The sequence below is a fragment of the Diuraphis noxia genome, unplaced genomic scaffold, assembly GCF_037042655.1.
Source record: "Diuraphis noxia isolate RWA-SAM2 unplaced genomic scaffold, SU_Dnox_SAM2 contig0001, whole genome shotgun sequence".
Lineage (NCBI taxonomy): Eukaryota > Metazoa > Arthropoda > Insecta > Hemiptera > Aphididae > Diuraphis > Diuraphis noxia.
Window position 1 is genome coordinate 101,381,160 of NW_028301711.1, and position 18,460 is coordinate 101,399,619.

General features: G+C 35.9%; 3 protein-coding genes across 3 annotated transcripts; all 3 read left to right on the top strand.

Annotated features, from left to right (window-relative positions):
- Window positions 1-324: 324 nt before the first annotated feature.
- LOC149062877 (uncharacterized) lies at window positions 325-1,092 on the top strand. Its single transcript, XM_089216718.1, is given in 2 exon segments — window positions 325-952; window positions 955-1,092. Coding segments are annotated over 2 exon segments (738 nt in total). The 3' UTR covers window positions 1,065-1,092.
- A 1,090-nt stretch (window positions 1,093-2,182) lies between these two features.
- Window positions 2,183-3,244, top strand: LOC149062878 (uncharacterized). Its single transcript, XM_089217745.1, has one exon. The coding sequence runs from the start codon at window positions 2,201-2,203 to the stop codon at window positions 2,864-2,866; it is 666 nt and encodes a 221-aa protein (XP_089073871.1). The 5' UTR covers window positions 2,183-2,200; the 3' UTR covers window positions 2,867-3,244.
- An 11,702-nt stretch (window positions 3,245-14,946) lies between these two features.
- On the top strand, window positions 14,947-17,496 carry LOC149062879 (uncharacterized). The gene is made up of 3 exons (XM_089216244.1): window positions 14,947-15,192; window positions 16,709-16,865; window positions 16,962-17,496. Exons 1-3 carry the CDS (start codon window positions 15,036-15,038, stop codon window positions 17,494-17,496), a joined length of 849 nt encoding a protein of 282 aa, XP_089072370.1. The 5' UTR covers window positions 14,947-15,035.
- Window positions 17,497-18,460: the final 964 nt, after the last annotated feature.

The window sequence follows — 18,460 nt, forward strand, 5'->3', positions numbered from 1 at the left end:
CATGTACTAATAAGTATATTATTACGTAGGTTAACACTAGTGACAATGAGTCAAGGACAACTTCCGTATACCATCGAAGAATTTAAAAATCAAACAACAATGTTTTGCGAAAATCGAGGGGTAGTTAGAATCGAAGGGGCTATGTGGGAGTTCGTAACATATGTACCATTAGAAAATTACGATGCTAGGCATGATAAACTATATAATGAAATTATGTCAATAACCAGCCATTGCAAGGATAAGCTGATGGAATATGAAATCTGTTCACGGTTTGATAATATATTGAAAACGATGTTCCAAGAAATCTCTATACAACGAGAGCAGATGTATGAATCTATAGGCAGATATGTGTCCGATAGCAAGGGGGAGTCGACTACGAAAGGTCATAGGACTAAGCGAGGTTTAGTAAACTTTATAGGATCGGCTATGAAAACGTTATTCGGAGTATGCGATGACGACTGTACGAAGGAAACAACCGAACACATAGGTCAGATAGAACATAGTAATGAGAATATGATCCATATACTTAAAAATCAAACGACAGTAGTAAAATCAGCCATAATAGGTGTAAGTACGGCTGCCGTAGAAATAAATAAATTATATGGGGAGTTGGAAGAAAAACAAGGGATGTTATATAAAAAGATTAGCGAATTAGCAAACAATACACACACACTAGAAACTCTGATTCTCACGAATAGAATACACAGTATTTTCACGGCATTACTAACACAATACGCATACGAAATTACCACGATCAGTGCGATTATAAACGCAGCTAGAACGGGGGTACTTCATCCGTCGCTTATAACGCCACGGGAACTTGCAAAACATCTAACTGAAATTAAGTTAGTTTTACCACTCAATTTTAATTTACCAATGGGTACAAAACCGAGCGAGATATATGAACTAAGCAAAATTACTAAAATGGCAGTTTTTTATAGCGGTAATCAAATAGTTTTTCTAATTAGAATACCTTTGATCACGGAAATAGAATTAACATTATACAGGATTTTACCTATACCACACCCGATAGAAACACAATTAAACGGAAATATAGATTATAAACACAGTATCATTCTAAAACCAGAATTCCAATACATCGGTATCACTAGAAATCGTAGGCAATACACCACGTTTACGGAAACGCAATTACTTCAATGTAAGGAAACCGAAGTTTTTACAATTTGTCCAGAATTTCAACCTATTCAACATGAGTCGGAAAACCAACCATGTGAAATAACGTTATTTAAAAATCCGGATACTCTACCAAGCTCATGCGAGGCAGGTATTATCATATTATCTAAAAATATATTTCATAAATTAAAATATGCAAATGCATGGATCTATACAACTAGTGGGGAAACCTTAACAATAACATGCCAAGGAAATAGAGAACCATATATAGTAAAGCTAAAACATCAGGGGTTAATCAAACTAAATCAAGACTGTAGGGCATATGCCGAAGATATCATATTGAATCCAACTAGAGATATTAAATCTAAATACTACGTTAACTTTATACCACGAGTAGGGGAAGGGAAGTTAGTAGCAACGCTTCCTAGGCAAATTAAAAACTTGAATCTACCTAATATAAAGACCAGACATGATTCACATAAATTAGATAACGTAAACGATTTAACACATTCTTTAGACGACGTACAAAGTATGATCGATGACGAAATATTTAGGCAATCAGGACATGTGACCGATAATGAAAATAATAATTACTTGATATATATAATAATAGGATTGATGACCTTTGCGACAATACTATTGTTATTTATATATATAACGTATAAGTGTAGATTAAACACTTGGGAACCGATTAAACCACGATATAATATAACTCCACACCCTATACCAACAAGTCGAAGTACATTTTATGTTGATACACCGATAATTGCGGAAGAAAAACCTAAAAGTCCACTACTGGGGGATACACCGGACAGATTGTCCTTATCTCCACCAAGAATAAAAGATTAAATTACTGTAAGGGAAATGTAAAATAATTAATATTAGAAAGTAATAAAATTAAAAAAAAAAAAAATAATAATTAAGTATAATTCGTAAATAAGATATAAGTATAATATAATAAAGTATAGTATAAAAGAGGGGGTAAAAATAGATTTAAAACTATACATATTAAAAGTAATGACCTATTAAATTAATCAACAGAAAAGAAACACACAAGTTTGTCATCATGGATTTTGAATTTTCGATGATAAATAGGACTGATATGGTTCTGATATCCGGGGCCATATCCAATAGTTTGGACAGATACAAAATAAGGAAATTGGAGGGAAGACCGTTAGTACTACCAACCAACACGGAGGTCAGACCTATATTGGACCGAGAGGTTGTGGTAGTAAGAAAAGAAATTAAACGTATTTTTAGATGTAAAGAAGTGTTGAGAGATACTTGTTTAGGACAGTTAGAGTTAAGTTTAAACACAGAATTAAATAATTTAGATAAGGAATATATAGAGGAATATTTAGCACATGGAGATAAAATTAATATAATCGTACTATGGAACGGACATTCGGATGTAAGAGTATTACATAAATTAAAAATAGACCAGGTTCCGGTTCTTAACATTACTTGTTACGACACGAGGTTCGACCAAAATTTCAGCATAAGGTTAGAAAAACTAGCAAATAAAGAGATAATATTCGAAACCGATATCGGAAAGTTCGATAAAATAGGGAGATTGCTGAACCTCCAAGAAACGCATGATGCAGTTTGTAAAAAGACACATAATATAACACATGCCCACGATCCTCGGACGGATGTACAATTTACAAAATGTATATTTGACCACGTAATAAGAAAAATGGGGTATGATAATTTAATTAAACATTTTAGATAACTATAGGTAGAGAATAGAAAACTATGGATGGACCGCTACGACTTGAGACCTATGCAAAAGAGTCGTAACGGATATGTCCATAGGTTGGAATAGATAAAGAACACCGGAAAACCGGATAGTACCTATAAACTAGAATATATATATATACACTTAGAACGTATAGAATGTATGGTTAAGGGAATTAAATTAAAGGGATAAGTTAGTTAGAGGAACTTTATTAATATTGTTATAAAAAAAAAAAAAATGAAAAAAAAAATATAATGTAAACTATGGTTATGGGAAAATATTATTATTAGTATTATAGGACAATTATGTTAATCAAATAAATAAACAATTAATGGAATATACATGTACTACTAACACAATCTTTATTATTATATAAGTACGGAAAAAAAAAATATATATTATTAATATAAATATTAACCAAAAATATATCATATTATATAAAACATTATTATTATTGTAATCTAATTATTGTAAATGCGATAAGCATATAGATATATTTATACATTATAATCATTGCATGTAAAACTATGAAATTGTAAGAACTTGTAAAACATATAACATTTGAATTTGTACACAAGCTAAAGCTTGTAAATGTAAAAATGTAAAGTAACTGTTACAGATACTATTTAAAGATTTCTGTCTTGAGGACAGAAACCTTTTTTTTAGGGGGGAGGTGCTATGTACTGACGTCCCGCTGAGACATCTAAACACGCATATACACATAGATATGTATAAGTGACCCTGGGGCGTATGATTTCGCCAACCAATTATATTGTGTAGGACCTCAATAGTTATATCGAAGGCCAAACTTCTAGCCTTTCCAAAATATTACCATAATTGGAATTAAATATACGAAATATTAAATATGAAATCGTAGTCTTGGCAGGCGTATTTAGAGATATGATTATTGTCGTCGGGTTATGGAGATTACGTGTCGCGAATAACCAGGATGTGGACCGACCGGTCGCATGGGCGTGGGAAGCGGCGATATTAAAATAATACACGCGTACGCTTTTGCACGACTCGGCCATGGACACATACGTATCTTATCGATAGGAGAGGAAATGCAGAGAGTAGGACTATCTGGACTATATAGGAGAGCCCCGATTAGACCCAATTCAGACGTGAGCCACCAGAGTCAGAACAAGCACCTTCACGCCAGACACCAGTCCAATTTAATTATTCGGACTTAGAATATTTTACAACCAAATCATTTTGTGCAATAAAAGTGTTTTATTTACATAGTAATCAAATAAATATCTAATAAATTAATCACAAATTAAGTTGTTATACCTATTACACCCAATCCATCTACCTCAACACCGGTCGTTTGTCCTCCTGTATGCTGGGACGCTACACAACTAACAGCATTTTTTATATTAAAAACTCGGAAAATTGAATGCAGATATTTCAAAAAAAAATCGCACTACTTATTTCAATCATGTTGGATATAATATAAACATAAGATTAAACTTTAAATATATTTAAGATGCTTATTAATATAAATCGTTTAAAATTAAATAATTATTTAAAACTAAATCAACTTACTATTACCTAATAGACAGAGAATATCCGATAATAATTTATAAGTGTATAATATATTTTATAATTATAAAATATTCATCAAATGTTATGATTAAAGTGGAAAATCAAATGATTTATTTGAAATGTTTGCAATGAATTGTTCAAGTTTTTCGGTAGAATATAAATTTCAAAACAGTTATTAGGGTAGAAAAATCATTTGAACATAATTTGAAATAGAGTTCTTAGTTATAACAAATTCGTACTTAAATGTTTACTATCAGGCCATGCATAGAATTAAACATTATAAACCCGTAGTTTAAAGTTAATATTTAATTATAATAGATTATCACTAACAGCTTGTTTTTTTAGGAACTCGGAAAATTGAACGCATGTTAACTATGCTTAGCTTTTATTTTCATAACGAAAAACTTTGTAGGTATAAATATACACATAGCCCTTCGCTCAAATTGTCAACTCCTCTAAAAATGTAATTAATTTTCGTATATACTTTGAAACAGTTGCTCTTAAGCCTGTTTCGTATTTTGAAATGATAATATTGACTTTCTGGTAATCATTTAATATGTTTATCTCTGTAGACGTTTTCATTTATGTACAATGGGTGATGAGTACACTAGGACCGACAGTCAGGCTGGAAGGCGAACTGTAGCGTTTGGTGTAATTCCACAACGGGCCAAAGGCACTGTCCTATTTACAAAGTAAGTTAAAATATAGTTCGAGGGATTAACAGTGTAGGGAACGGGGTCGATCACAGGCAGAGTCTGTCAATAGCGACTGCTGCCGTGAGTCGGAACCGGGAACGGTCGGCTCTCAAAAGCGATCGAGGTGGGTTACGTTGAATTTGATAATCGTGCACGGTGACTGACGTGCAGGAATAAAAGTCGGAATAAAAGTCTTTATCAGGAATAAAAGACTAGAATTGTTGGGACACACTTGGAGAGCGGATGGTCAACTAATAAAATAAGTACTCGTGGATAAAATGATCAAAAAAAGAGGCCTAAGAAGATCCAGGACTCGGTGGATTAATGTCATTGCCAAGGATTTGAAAGGAATTAAATTTAAACAAATAAGACACAGATTAAATAGGGTTTTGGAATTTTTCAAAATTATTTTTATTTTTCTGTTATATTCTATGGAATAATGTATTTATGATTCAGATCACACGTTTATTATTTAATATTAATTATTAAACCATATAAGTAATATCTACTAGAATATAACTAAAATATTTTTCAAATTATTCTATTAGTCCACCCCGCTCCACCAATATTTGTTTTTAGTTGTGTTTGATCGAAGCCCAATGCTCACTTTGATTCGGCTGGCACGCCCAACAAATAACTTATCAGGAGATTGCCAACAGCAGGAATTAAAATATGGAAAGTAAACAAGCGAATACCAATATGACAAATAATTGAATAATATTTGAAATACAGATAATAATACAAATGAGGTCTTAACCTATGTTAGTGATAATATGGTCACAAACGACCACCGTAAGTACAAAATACTATACTAATAATGTAATAGTATAATAATAATATAATAAATTTCGGATCACATGCGATCGTTATAATAATAATTTAAATAATAATATAATTCAACAATAATACCAATACAGAACGATAACAATTAATATCATATAAACATCCCGAAGTGATAATAAATATACACAATGATAGTACGACCTGATACCGTGGATTGCAATGTGTGAGTCGTGGTGGAACCGCTGGACCAGTTGCGTAATAACTTGTCGACGTAGCAATAATGACGGGCAGCCGGTAATAATACTAATGGCCAACACTCACGTACTATAATAGTATTTTCGAATATGTCGAGTCGCGTTGCGCACTTTGCGGACGAGCGATGATCATCGACTTAATACATAATAATAATGTAAACTTTCGCACTGCGACGAGGGACGGGCGAATAAGTACGTTTACATACGGCGATATATTTGCACGGCAATAATACCTTTTCTGCCAAAAAACAAAGCGGCAACGGACGACACGCACACGTCGTCGCGGCTACGTCACCTGTACTGGTCGAGTCGAGAGAATACGCGGAGTCGCCGCCGCCGTGACCAGTCGGTCGACAGATAAGCTTATCGGGCTTTTGGTGGTGGACATGGTGTGCAGGTGCATGCATTGATTGTGGCGTCAACATACTCCCCCCTTGGAAGACTAAGGATCTTCCAAAATGTGAGCGAGGCGTAACGAAGATGAATATTTGAACAAAAACATAATACATAATAAAGTATACAAAATTATACAAAATACAAAAATTACACGAGGTATCAGTTTACAGGATAGGAAAGACCCTTGCTGCGTAGGAATAAACAAGGATTTTTATCTTTTTTTTTTTTTTAATTAATTGATTGGAAGACGAGCTAATTTGACCACGGGCCGCTTGAGGGTGCCATCACTGGTGCGGACAGTTGCTACCCTCACAACTCCATCTTCGCCGGGATGAACTGCTTCGACACGTCCCATTTTCCAGAATGTGGGTGGCAAATTTGGAGACTGAACTAGTACAAGATCACCAACTGTGACGTTAGGTTGCGGGTGGTGCCATTTTGATCGGACTTGCAATGATCGCAAGTATTCTAAAGACCAACGTTTCCATAACGATTGGTGAAATTGATCCAACAGCTGCCATCGGTTGAGACGGTTTATCGGAATCTGCGTCACGTCGGGGTCAGGCAGCGTGACGAGAGGTGCACCTATGAGGAAGTGACCTGGTGTTAACGCTCGTATATCATTCGGATCTGACGAAAGGGGTGTAATTGGTCGTGAGTTCAGTATGGCTTCTATTCGTTGAGTTATGGTGCACATCTCCTCAAATGTTAACAGTTGGGTGCCAATTACTCGTTTCAGGTGGATTTTCATGGACTTAACTGCTGCTTCCCACAATCCCCCGAAGTGGGGAGCAGCCGGTGGGTTGAAGTGCCACCTACACGGCACAGCATTTGAGACAAGGTTTTGTGCTTCAGGATCTGACCACAACCGACGTAATTCAGATGCGGCACCTTGGAAATTGGTACCACAGTCTGAGTATATCTCTGAAGGTATTCCTCGACGAGCAATGAAACGGTGCAATGATGCAAGGAATGCCGAAGTTGTGAGGTCAGAGACCACCTCGATGTGCACCGCTTTCACAGCCATGCAAATGAAGATCGCCACATAACATTTTGTAGAACGGGCATTCCGACGTTTGCCTTCCTTGATCAAAAGTGGTCCCGCGTAGTCTACACCGACATTCGAGAAGGGTCTCGATGGACACACTCGTGAGGATGGAAGATCGCCCATAAACGTTTTGACAGTTGACGCTCGATGTCGTGTGCAGGTAACACATTTGAAGATAACGTGACGAATAACTGATCGACCTGACACAATCCAGAATTGAGAAGACAACAAGGATGCCACAAGCTGAGGTCCAGCGTGCATACCAATTATGTGATAATATCGGATCAATAGTAACGTTAAAGCGCTTGACTTTGGCATTAGCACTGGATATTTGAAATCTTCCGGTGCGGTTGAATGGCGCAATCGTCCACCCACGCGTATGATTCCAGATGCGTCAATGAACGGGGTAAGACAAGATATCGACCGAGGTTTGATGGACGATGACGAAGATGACATACGCTTGAGTAACTGTGGAAAGTGGATGCGTTGTGTTATTTGGACGAGCGTCTGTAGAGCATCACGAAGTTCTTCATATCTAAGGAATCCTGTAAACATAGGTGGATGGTCGTCACATTGATGTGCGGGCTTTCGCTGGAGTGACTTGTGACGAGTCTTGACGATGAAACGTCTCATGTAAGCAATGACTCTCTTTAACCGAGTCAATGATGAGAATTTATCAAGCCAGTCGTCATTCGTTGTTGATGTAACAGTAACGTGCAATGTCTCTGCCACGGTTTTCTGTTCAGGTAGTTCAGCTATGGGAATTTTTTCATACTGTAGTGAATTCCAAGTATCAGGTGACTGTTGCACGAAAGATGGACCATCCCAGTATAAACTGTGTTCTAATGCTTCAGTAGGAAGTAGGCCACGTGACACACAATCAGCTGGATTTTGCATTGATGGTACATATCGCCACTGACCCGAAGGCAAAAGTTCACCTATCTTGTTAAGCCTGTTCGTAACAAATACCTTGAATGTAACTTGCTGAGTTGTTAGCCAAGACAACACCACTGTAGAGTCGGTCCATGCATGAATCGAGGATATGTGAGTGATTGACGACAATGCCTTTTGTACCCGATGCAATGTTTGAGCTAAGAGCAATGCCCCGCATAATTCCAACCTCGGAATGGAAAGTGACTCGTCCAGACGACTGTTCTTTAACGGTGCCACCTTCGACCTTGCTGTAAGTAAATGTACTGTGCCAGGTTTTGAAGTATACGACAATCGCATGTAAACAACAGCTGAATATCCCTTTTGTGATGCATCGGAGAAACCTAGTAGCTGCACTTCAGTACACTGTTCAATTGGAATATGTCTCCTGATTTTAACTTGTGAGACCGAAGGTAATTGTGTGGAGAATGAATTCCAGGAAGAAGCTAATTCGTCGGGGATTGGTTGGTCCCACTGGTAAGCATTTTTCCATAAAATCTGCATGAAGCACTTAGCCCAAAAAGTGATAGGTGATAAGGCTCCGAGTGGGTCATAGATCTTAGCTATCGCGGATAGAACTGAACGTTTCGTAGGTCGAGAGACGCATGGATCACTATGATAACTGAATAGATCATTTGCCGGGTCCCAATGTAACCCCAGAATCTTTATGGAACAATCATCCTTTGGGTCGAATGACAGTTCCACAACTTGATCGTCCTTTGGGATATTTTGCAGAACGTGTGGACAGTTGCTTGCCCACTTTTTTAACTCAAATTGACCTTGACCTAGCAAACCGATGAGCTGTTTCTGCAACGTCACGATCTGTTCGACTGAGGCAGCTCCTGTTATAATGTCATCGACGTAAGTTTGACTAGACAAGACTCCTTGTGCAGCTGGGTATTTAGAACCTTCGTCCAGTTCCAATTGATGCAATACACGGATAGCTTGAAATGGAGAAGAAGACACTCCGTAAGTAACTGTTGACAATGCATACTCCTGTATTGATTCAGATGGATCGTTGCGCCATAAAATATGCTGATAGGAGCATTCCGCTGGTGACACTTGTATTTGTCTATACATTTTGCATATATCTGCTGTGAGCATATATACATGAAAGCGACATCGTAATAATAGATCTGCTATGTCACACTGCAATTTGGGTCCGGTAAATAACAAGTTGTTTAATGATGTTCCAGAGGATGTAGTGGCAGACGCGTCAAATACGACTCTTAGTTTAATTTTTCCGTTCGCTCGTTTGACGACTGCGTGATGTGGAATGATGTAGTTTGCGGGAGTTTGCGCAAGTTTCATGTGGCCAAGTTGTAAATACTCCTTCATAAAGGAGTTATATTCCTCGTATATGATAGGATCGGCTTTTAATTTACGCTCCAAGTTATAAAATCTTGATAGTGCCATTGACCGGGAATCACCAAGAACAGACGGATCGGTTTTAAACGGAAACGACACTGAGTACCTCCCAGACGGATCTCTGGTGGTGGTACGACGGAAAATCTCTTCGCACTTTTGTTCTTCTGTAAACGGGTTAGGTAAAACCACAGGCTCCTCAACTTCCCAAAACCGGTTCAGCAATTGTTTGAGTGACGGTTCGGTTGTTAATGACAGTGATACTTGCGATGACGGAGCGCTTGAGACTGCCGCGGCTCCAACAATAATCCAGCCTAATGTTGTCTCGAATGCAGAAGGCCACCCTGGTGTATGACGTACATGATAACCGTCTTTGAAAATGTGGTTGTACACGTCAGCGCCTAGTAAAAATTCAATTTGCCCTGGACGATCGAAATTCGGATCTGCGAGCTCCAGATCCATATACTGGGTTCGTATAGATAAATCTAACACTTTCAAGGGCATCATCCCAGTGATCTTTGACAATAGAACGGGTTCACAAGTTAGCTTTCGATCTAACCGCATGTGTGGTACTATGCTGCACAAGACTACACCTTTTGCCTGGACTACGGGGCTCTGTGACAGTCCGACTACGTTGATTTTACGATTGCACCGAGTAAGACCAAGTCGCGTCGCGCATTTTGTTGTTATAGCAGATATTTGTGATCCACAATCTATTAATGCACGGACTGGTACCCACTGTCCTTGTTGGTTGCACATCCGAATAACAGCTGTGCCCAAAACACTCAAATTGCCGCTGCTAACGGTACCAACAAATGACGTGTCATCGGTGCTTGGTAGACTACCAACGGGGGGTGCCGACGACGATGGAACCGCGGGTGCATGGTTATTTGAGTTAGTGCCAGCCTGGCGCTTTCGTGATTCGAAGTGTAGTAACGAGTGATGTTTTCCGGAACAGGTTCGACACGAATACTTCGACGAACACGTGGAAGCCGTATGGGTACCACTGAGACAATTTGAACACATGTTGTTGGACTTTACCAGCTGAAATCGTGCTGATGTGGTTAGTCCCCTAAACTTCTCACATTTGTATACATAGTGTGTCCCTTGGCACGCATAGCAGTGAGGCTCGTGCTCCTTGGTTGCGGCCAATAACGAAGATCTTGAAATTACAGGCTTTCGGCGCGTGAAAGCTGTAGGTTTCCTTTCGACGTTTGTCATCGAACTATTTTGTAAGATTTTGCACCGAGATTGTATGAATATTAATAAATCATTTAGAGTGGGAAGATCGTGTGTACCTTGATCAGCCTCGAAGAGGCGTTTCGTCGAACTATCCAGGACGCGCGACGCTATATAGAATAATAGAAAACCGGACAAATCATTCAAACCTAAAGCGTCGATCGCTGCTGTGTTCTCTTTAAATACATCTAAAAAATTATTTAAATCAGTCAGCGATTCATTTTGTATGGGAGAAAATCCGAATAACTTATCCAAGTGCGCGTGAAGTATAAGACGCGTACTGTCAAATCGATCATGCAATGCGTTCCAAGCGACCTCATAATTGGGACCAGTAAGAGGGACTGAACGTACCACAGTACTCGCAGCTCCAGAGACTGAAGCAATTAAATAATGAAACCGCTCAACACTGTTAAGATCTGAATTATCGTGGACAAGCGATGTAAATGTGTCACGATAAGACCGCCAATTAATTATGTCACCATTAAAATGCGGTAACTTAATTTTTGGTAAATTAATGTGAGAACCTGATCTGGGTACCGTATCCAATTTACAACAGGCCACAGCACCCGCCACGGCTTGTATTGAATAGTATTGTTCGGTGACAATAGTTTCAATGGTACTATGGTCTCGTACGAACTCCTCAATCCGCCCTAGCTCAACCAACTGATCCATAACGTCCTCCTGATCGTGGCGAAAATTCGACATGAGTGTTTCCAAATCCCGTGTACGCGCATTGAATATAGGTAATGATGACGGATCAGACTCAACTGTCTTCGCTAAGTCGAACAAAATCAACATCTGATTGACATACTTATCTCGTTTAACAATAGCACGCTGTAAAGATCGCTCAAAACGTTCCTGTTGTTGTTGTTGATCTGTTGGCGCCATCGTGAAACATTAATACTGTATAATAAAATAGAAAAACGACAACGATAATATGACGTATCTAGATGGCCATCACGATGCTACCATACAACAATATAATAAATAGACTTGAAACAGCTATGAACAGTAAGATTATGACCAAATTCATTTGTTTTATCGAATGGTTACGTAATTAATTAAAGTGGACTGTATTTTCGATATCCGGCCTCGAATGGACCAATGATTCGGCTGGCACGCCCAACAAATAACTTATCAGGAGATTGCCAACAGCAGGAATTAAAATATGGAAAGTAAACAAGCGAATACCAATATGACAAATAATTGAATAATATTTGAAATACAGATAATAATACAAATGAGGTCTTAACCTATGTTAGTGATAATATGGTCACAAACGACCACCGTAAGTACAAAATACTATACTAATAATGTAATAGTATAATAATAATATAATAAATTTCGGATCACATGCGATCGTTATAATAATAATTTAAATAATAATATAATTCAACAATAATACCAATACAGAACGATAACAATTAATATCATATAAACATCCCGAAGTGATAATAAATATACACAATGATAGTACGACCTGATACCGTGGATTGCAATGTGTGAGTCGTGGTGGAACCGCTGGACCAGTTGCGTAATAACTTGTCGACGTAGCAATAATGACGGGCAGCCGGTAATAATACTAATGGCCAACACTCACGTACTATAATAGTATTTTCGAATATGTCGAGTCGCGTTGCGCACTTTGCGGACGAGCGATGATCATCGACTTAATACATAATAATAATGTAAACTTTCGCACTGCGACGAGGGACGGGCGAATAAGTACGTTTACATACGGCGATATATTTGCACGGCAATAATACCTTTTCTGCCAAAAAACAAAGCGGCAACGGACGACACGCACACGTCGTCGCGGCTACGTCACCTGTACTGGTCGAGTCGAGAGAATACGCGGAGTCGCCGCCGCCGTGACCAGTCGGTCGACAGATAAGCTTATCGGGCTTTTGGTGGTGGACATGGTGTGCAGGTGCATGCATTGATTGTGGCGTCAACACACTTAGATGTTAATAATGTTAGTTTCTTGAAGCTTGTATTGGATACCTACTACCTACACTTCTTATAATGTAACATTTTTAGATTCTGAGCGAAGTGATACCTTGACTTCAGTACCTCGTTCGATCAGAAAGTGAATCTTTTTAATTCTAAAATTTGAAAATTGAATACAAGATTCCTTACAAGTTTTTCAATCTTTATCACAAAATAAATGTCTACCGGAAATTCAAATTAAATTTGTATGAGCATTTTAAATTTAAATTTTTACAACATTGGATTTTCACTGGATTTCACATTTAGCGATTTTCTTATTTTGGTGTAACTCTAAAACAAATGACCGCAGATACTTGAAATTTTCACTGAATGTTTATATAGAAATTTTCTATATTTGATACAATTTTCAAAATATTTAGATTTGTTTTAAGCTGTTAACTGACATTTTAATTGTTTGGTTTTTTTTTCTATAAATATCGATAAAAATTTATTTGTTGGGTAGAAAAGCTTGAAAATTTAATCAAGGCTTCTAACACATTGTAACAATAGCAGTTGAAATATATTAAAAATACATAGACACGATTTTTGTATAAGCATTTAAAGTTCAAATTTTGACTAAATACGTTAAAATTACGGCAATGTTCAAATTATCTTAGATAGAAATTCATAGAAGTTTTTCTTTTTATATCTAAGATTTTAAAATTTAATACAAGGCGCCTACAATATTTTTACAATAGCAGTTGAAAAATAAAGGATATACATAGTCACAATTTTTATTTACAAGCATTCAAATTTTAATTTCGACAACATACGTAAAAATCACGAAAATTCGCAAATTATTTTAAACTAGAAAATTCATAAAAAAATTTCTTTTTAAATCTAAGATTTGAAAATTTTTAATAATCTATAATATATCCTATACAGATAAACAGTTTCCGCTCAGAATAGTTTTTCGTATACAATGATATAATATCATTGGATTCAAATTAAATTCCATCGATTACACTGTAATGATTACAGTAACCCACTTTTAACCTACTGTACAGCAGAGCGACATCCACGACTTACTCGCTTTTTTAAGAAATAAAAATCATAAAACAAACAACATACATTTTACAAAATAAAATAAATAAATTATACGTAAGAGCTTCATCTAAAAAAATGTAATTATTAATAATTATAAAATATTTTATGACCTGGTTTTGTTAAATTATGTCAACATCATTTTATCAAGACGGATTAGATTTTATGAAAAAGCTTTGAAAAAAGAAAAAAATATATTATGCATATCATAATATAACACTTTGGATTTTGTAATCAGTACATTATATCCCACGGGGTAACCTGTTAAATTTAATACATTTAATTGAGCTGTAAAACTGAGATTTTTCTAAATTTTTTTGTTTTATGTTAAAACATTGATGCCTTCTATTGGTAACTTGAACTAGCATCACTTATCCAAATTTGTTAGTACTTTTTTATTTATTTATTGAATATTTTTTTTGCTGGTTGAGGCTTTGAAATTAAGGGTCATTAGACTATGGAACTGTTGGTTTGGAATTCGTGAATGTTTTTGGCAGAATTTCAAATGGGCACCCGTAGGTTTCTGCCATGCCCGGATTGAGGACGGTGGCCTTTTTTCCAGACAGCGCGAACTGCCTGGAAAGCGATGACGCCCATAACCGGGATTCGAATTGGCGACGGTGCGCATCGCAACCAACGCCTTAAGGTACGATTCCTATGGCGCGTCAGACGCAAAGCGTTAGCCGCACGCGTCTGACGCAGGGTACTACTTTCAAGGTTATCCAATGGTTGCATTTCCTAAAATGCGTCAACAGCTTTGCGGCGGCGGCAAGTCGCGTCAGCCGCATGGACCGTCCGGTCGGTGAGCAGTATAGACGCAGCCGCACGCGCGTTCGTATAATTTTCTTATATGTTTTTCGTGTACTTTCGTCATGTCAAAAGTACTTTTCACTGTCACTGAGGACGAAAAACTTGTGGAAATGGTAGCGAAATTCAATTGTTTGTATGATTTGGGTTGTAAATTCTACAAAAATCAGACGATCAAGGATAATGCTTGGAAAGAGGTAGCTGAACAAGTTAAAAGATCTGGTAAGAATATTGTAATTTATTATAATTATTTTTAATTAGTATTACAAAATTTTATAATTATATTAGTATATTATTAATTAGTTGTTGTAGTATGACTATCTTGCCAGGCAATTGTTCCTGCATTACTGTTAAAATATTCCATAAATAAATCTCGTACAGCAAACCCATCGGCATTTGAAAAACCACCAGTTCTAGAAAGTGGTAAAAAACTTTTTGTTGGAGGTTGCTCATTTGGGTCCAGTTCATAATACGGATTGCCTTGTTTCTCTAGATAAGCGTCTCTTAGTAAATTGTGTAGGCAGCATGCCACAACAATCAAATTGTCGGTGGTCTCGGGCTTTAAGGCAATTGGTGTATAAAATATACGAAAAACTTGGCTTAGTAGGCCAAAAGCATTTTCCGAAACTCTTCTAGCTCTAGAGAGCCGATAATTGAAAATCGCCTTTCGATTGTCTATACTTGCAACAGGACGAGAATAAGGTTTCATCATATTTGTATGCAAGCGAAATGCTTCGTCACCTACAAAAACGTGTGGCAATACAATACTCGAATTTGGTAGCTTACAGGGTGGAGGGAATAAATTCCCATTTCTATACAGCTTTTCTAGATTACTTTTGTCGAATATACCACTATCACCCTCCTTACCATATGATCCGACATCAGTAAAAATAAATTTATAATTTGCATCTACAACAGCTAGTAAGACAATAGAAAAAAAATTTTTATAATTATAGTACAGTGATCCTGATCGTTTAGGACAAAACACGCGAACGTGTTTACCGTCGATTGCCCCTACACAATTAGGAAAATGCCATTTTTGTCCAAATTCTTCAGCTTTTCCTTTCAGCTCATCACATTTGATCGACGGTAAAAATATAGGACTTAATTTTTCTTTTAAGACTCTAAGTGTATTTTTTACGATTTTGCTAATGTAACTAGCCGATATTCTGAACGCAAATTGCAGTGAGTGGTACGATTCGCCAGTTGACATAAACCTAAAATTAGAAAATATTTTATTTATTATTATCGATAATAATTTCCTGTTTAATATAATTATTTATACGATGTTTGGTACAAACGAGCTTAAAATATCATTCTTGTGCAGTTGTATACTAACAATTTATTTATACTTCAATATTGACTCAATAGTTGACCCAACCAAAATGGTATAAATAACATATTAGATTATTATATAAGTATTAGTAGTATTAATAGTATTATACGATATAATAAATTATCGTATATAATATTATCATTGATTATAAATACTATAGTATTTATAATCAATGATATTATTTATTTTTTCCTATTACCTATTATAAACTATATTCAGCTGACTTTACATTTTAAACGATATGATAATTATTTATATAAATAATAAAAATTAAATAATATAAGTAGGTTTATCGTATGTCTAATAAAAATAGTTTGTCATTAAATTTACGAATTAAGTTTGTTGCTGTATTTTTTTTGTTTTGTCAGCTTTTAGTACTTATATTGTTACTTTTATTTGCAGTAGAGGATTGTAAAAAAAGGTGGAGGAACATCAAGGACACGTACCATAAAAGGGTGAAGAAAGGAATGGGAACTGGATCATCTGCTTTAAGTAAACCTAAGCATTGGCCTTTAGCTGATATGCTGACGTTTCTTGGAAAAGCTGATTACAAGCGAGAGTGAGTATTTATTTTTGAATGTTTGGTTTGGTTTTTTTTTTATGTTTGGTTTATGAATTAAATTAAATATTTATATATATTACATTTCATTTACAGTAGCATATCAAATATTGAGTGTTGTGAGGAAGGTGGAGACGATGATTCGAGTACAGAAATAAACGACAACTTGCAGGTACCAGAGGAAATTAATAACCAATCGATTTGTTCAATCGGTGAAAATTCAAATGAAGACCCTACTCTACAAACTTCGAAGTCGCAAAAACAACCAAAAAGCAAGCGTCAAAAGTATAATGACAAAGTTATACAGCTTCTAGAAGATAGGCGTGTTGAGAGAAATGACATCATGAGGAATATTGCTCAAAATCGTGAAGATGACATCGATTTATTTTTTAAAAGTATCGCGATGTCTGTCAAAAAACTAAGTCCAGCATTGATCAATGAAGCAAAAATGAAGTCGCTTCAAATGGTCTTTGAATTAGAAACACGCAATACATTCGTAAATTTACCACAATATTCACCGGCGCCAAGTACAAGTTTCTCATCACAGTCATTGAAAAGTGTGGAAGTTAATGATTATGAAAATGTAAGCGAAGTCAATCCCCATTATGAGCCTAACTACGAACAATTATAGTTTTTATATTATTTACGATTATGTTAATAAAATATCTATAATTGATTAAAATAAATTATAATTACCTATACCTGTATGAATATGACACATCCCTAAAATAATTATAATCCTTATAATGCTATTATTATTATTTATTTATTTGTCGAAGATGATTTAAATATTTTTACTGTTCTAAACGGTGATGACGTACACAAATAAAAAAAAAATTGGACAAGTGGGCGTCGCTCTGCTGTACAGTAGGTTGAAAATGAGTCACTGTAATGGATGGTATTAATTAATTTATTTATATTAACTAACTAATAATTATAATTTTGTCAAAATTCAAACTTTAATTATGCATATAAAAAAAAAAAATCATGCCCATGTATTTTTAATATTTTTCATCTGCCTTTGAAACAACATATTAGGAGCCCTCAATTAAATTTTCAAACTTTTTTACTCTACGTCTTTTTCAATTTGCTAATTCAATATTCCTATGACTTGATGGTTATATCCAATAATTTTATGGTTGACATTTTAAATAAATTATGGCACAAGTATGATACTATTTAAAACACATATTGCATATAATATAACCTAATGTTTTTTACTTACCGCAATGTTAGGGCTAATTTTTCCGCTGCAGTTATTGGGTATGGATGTCGATTTGAAGAATCTACCGTGATATCGTTTTCAATCAATTGCAAAATGTAATTAAATTGATCAATATTCACTCTGAAAAACTCACGGAATTTCTTGTCATCGTGTATTAAATGCCGGTTAACTAATATTTCAAAAAATCCTTCTTCTGGCCTTGACGTAAATAAGGGATGTTCGTTTGCATTCCCCTGTTCTACTAATAATTCTTCTATGAGAAATTCTTCTTCTTCAATTTCTTCAAGAAGAAGATATGACAATAACTCACGTTGGCTCATTTTGAATTTTTTAATTAAAAATATATTTATACTTTAAAAGTACAGGTTAT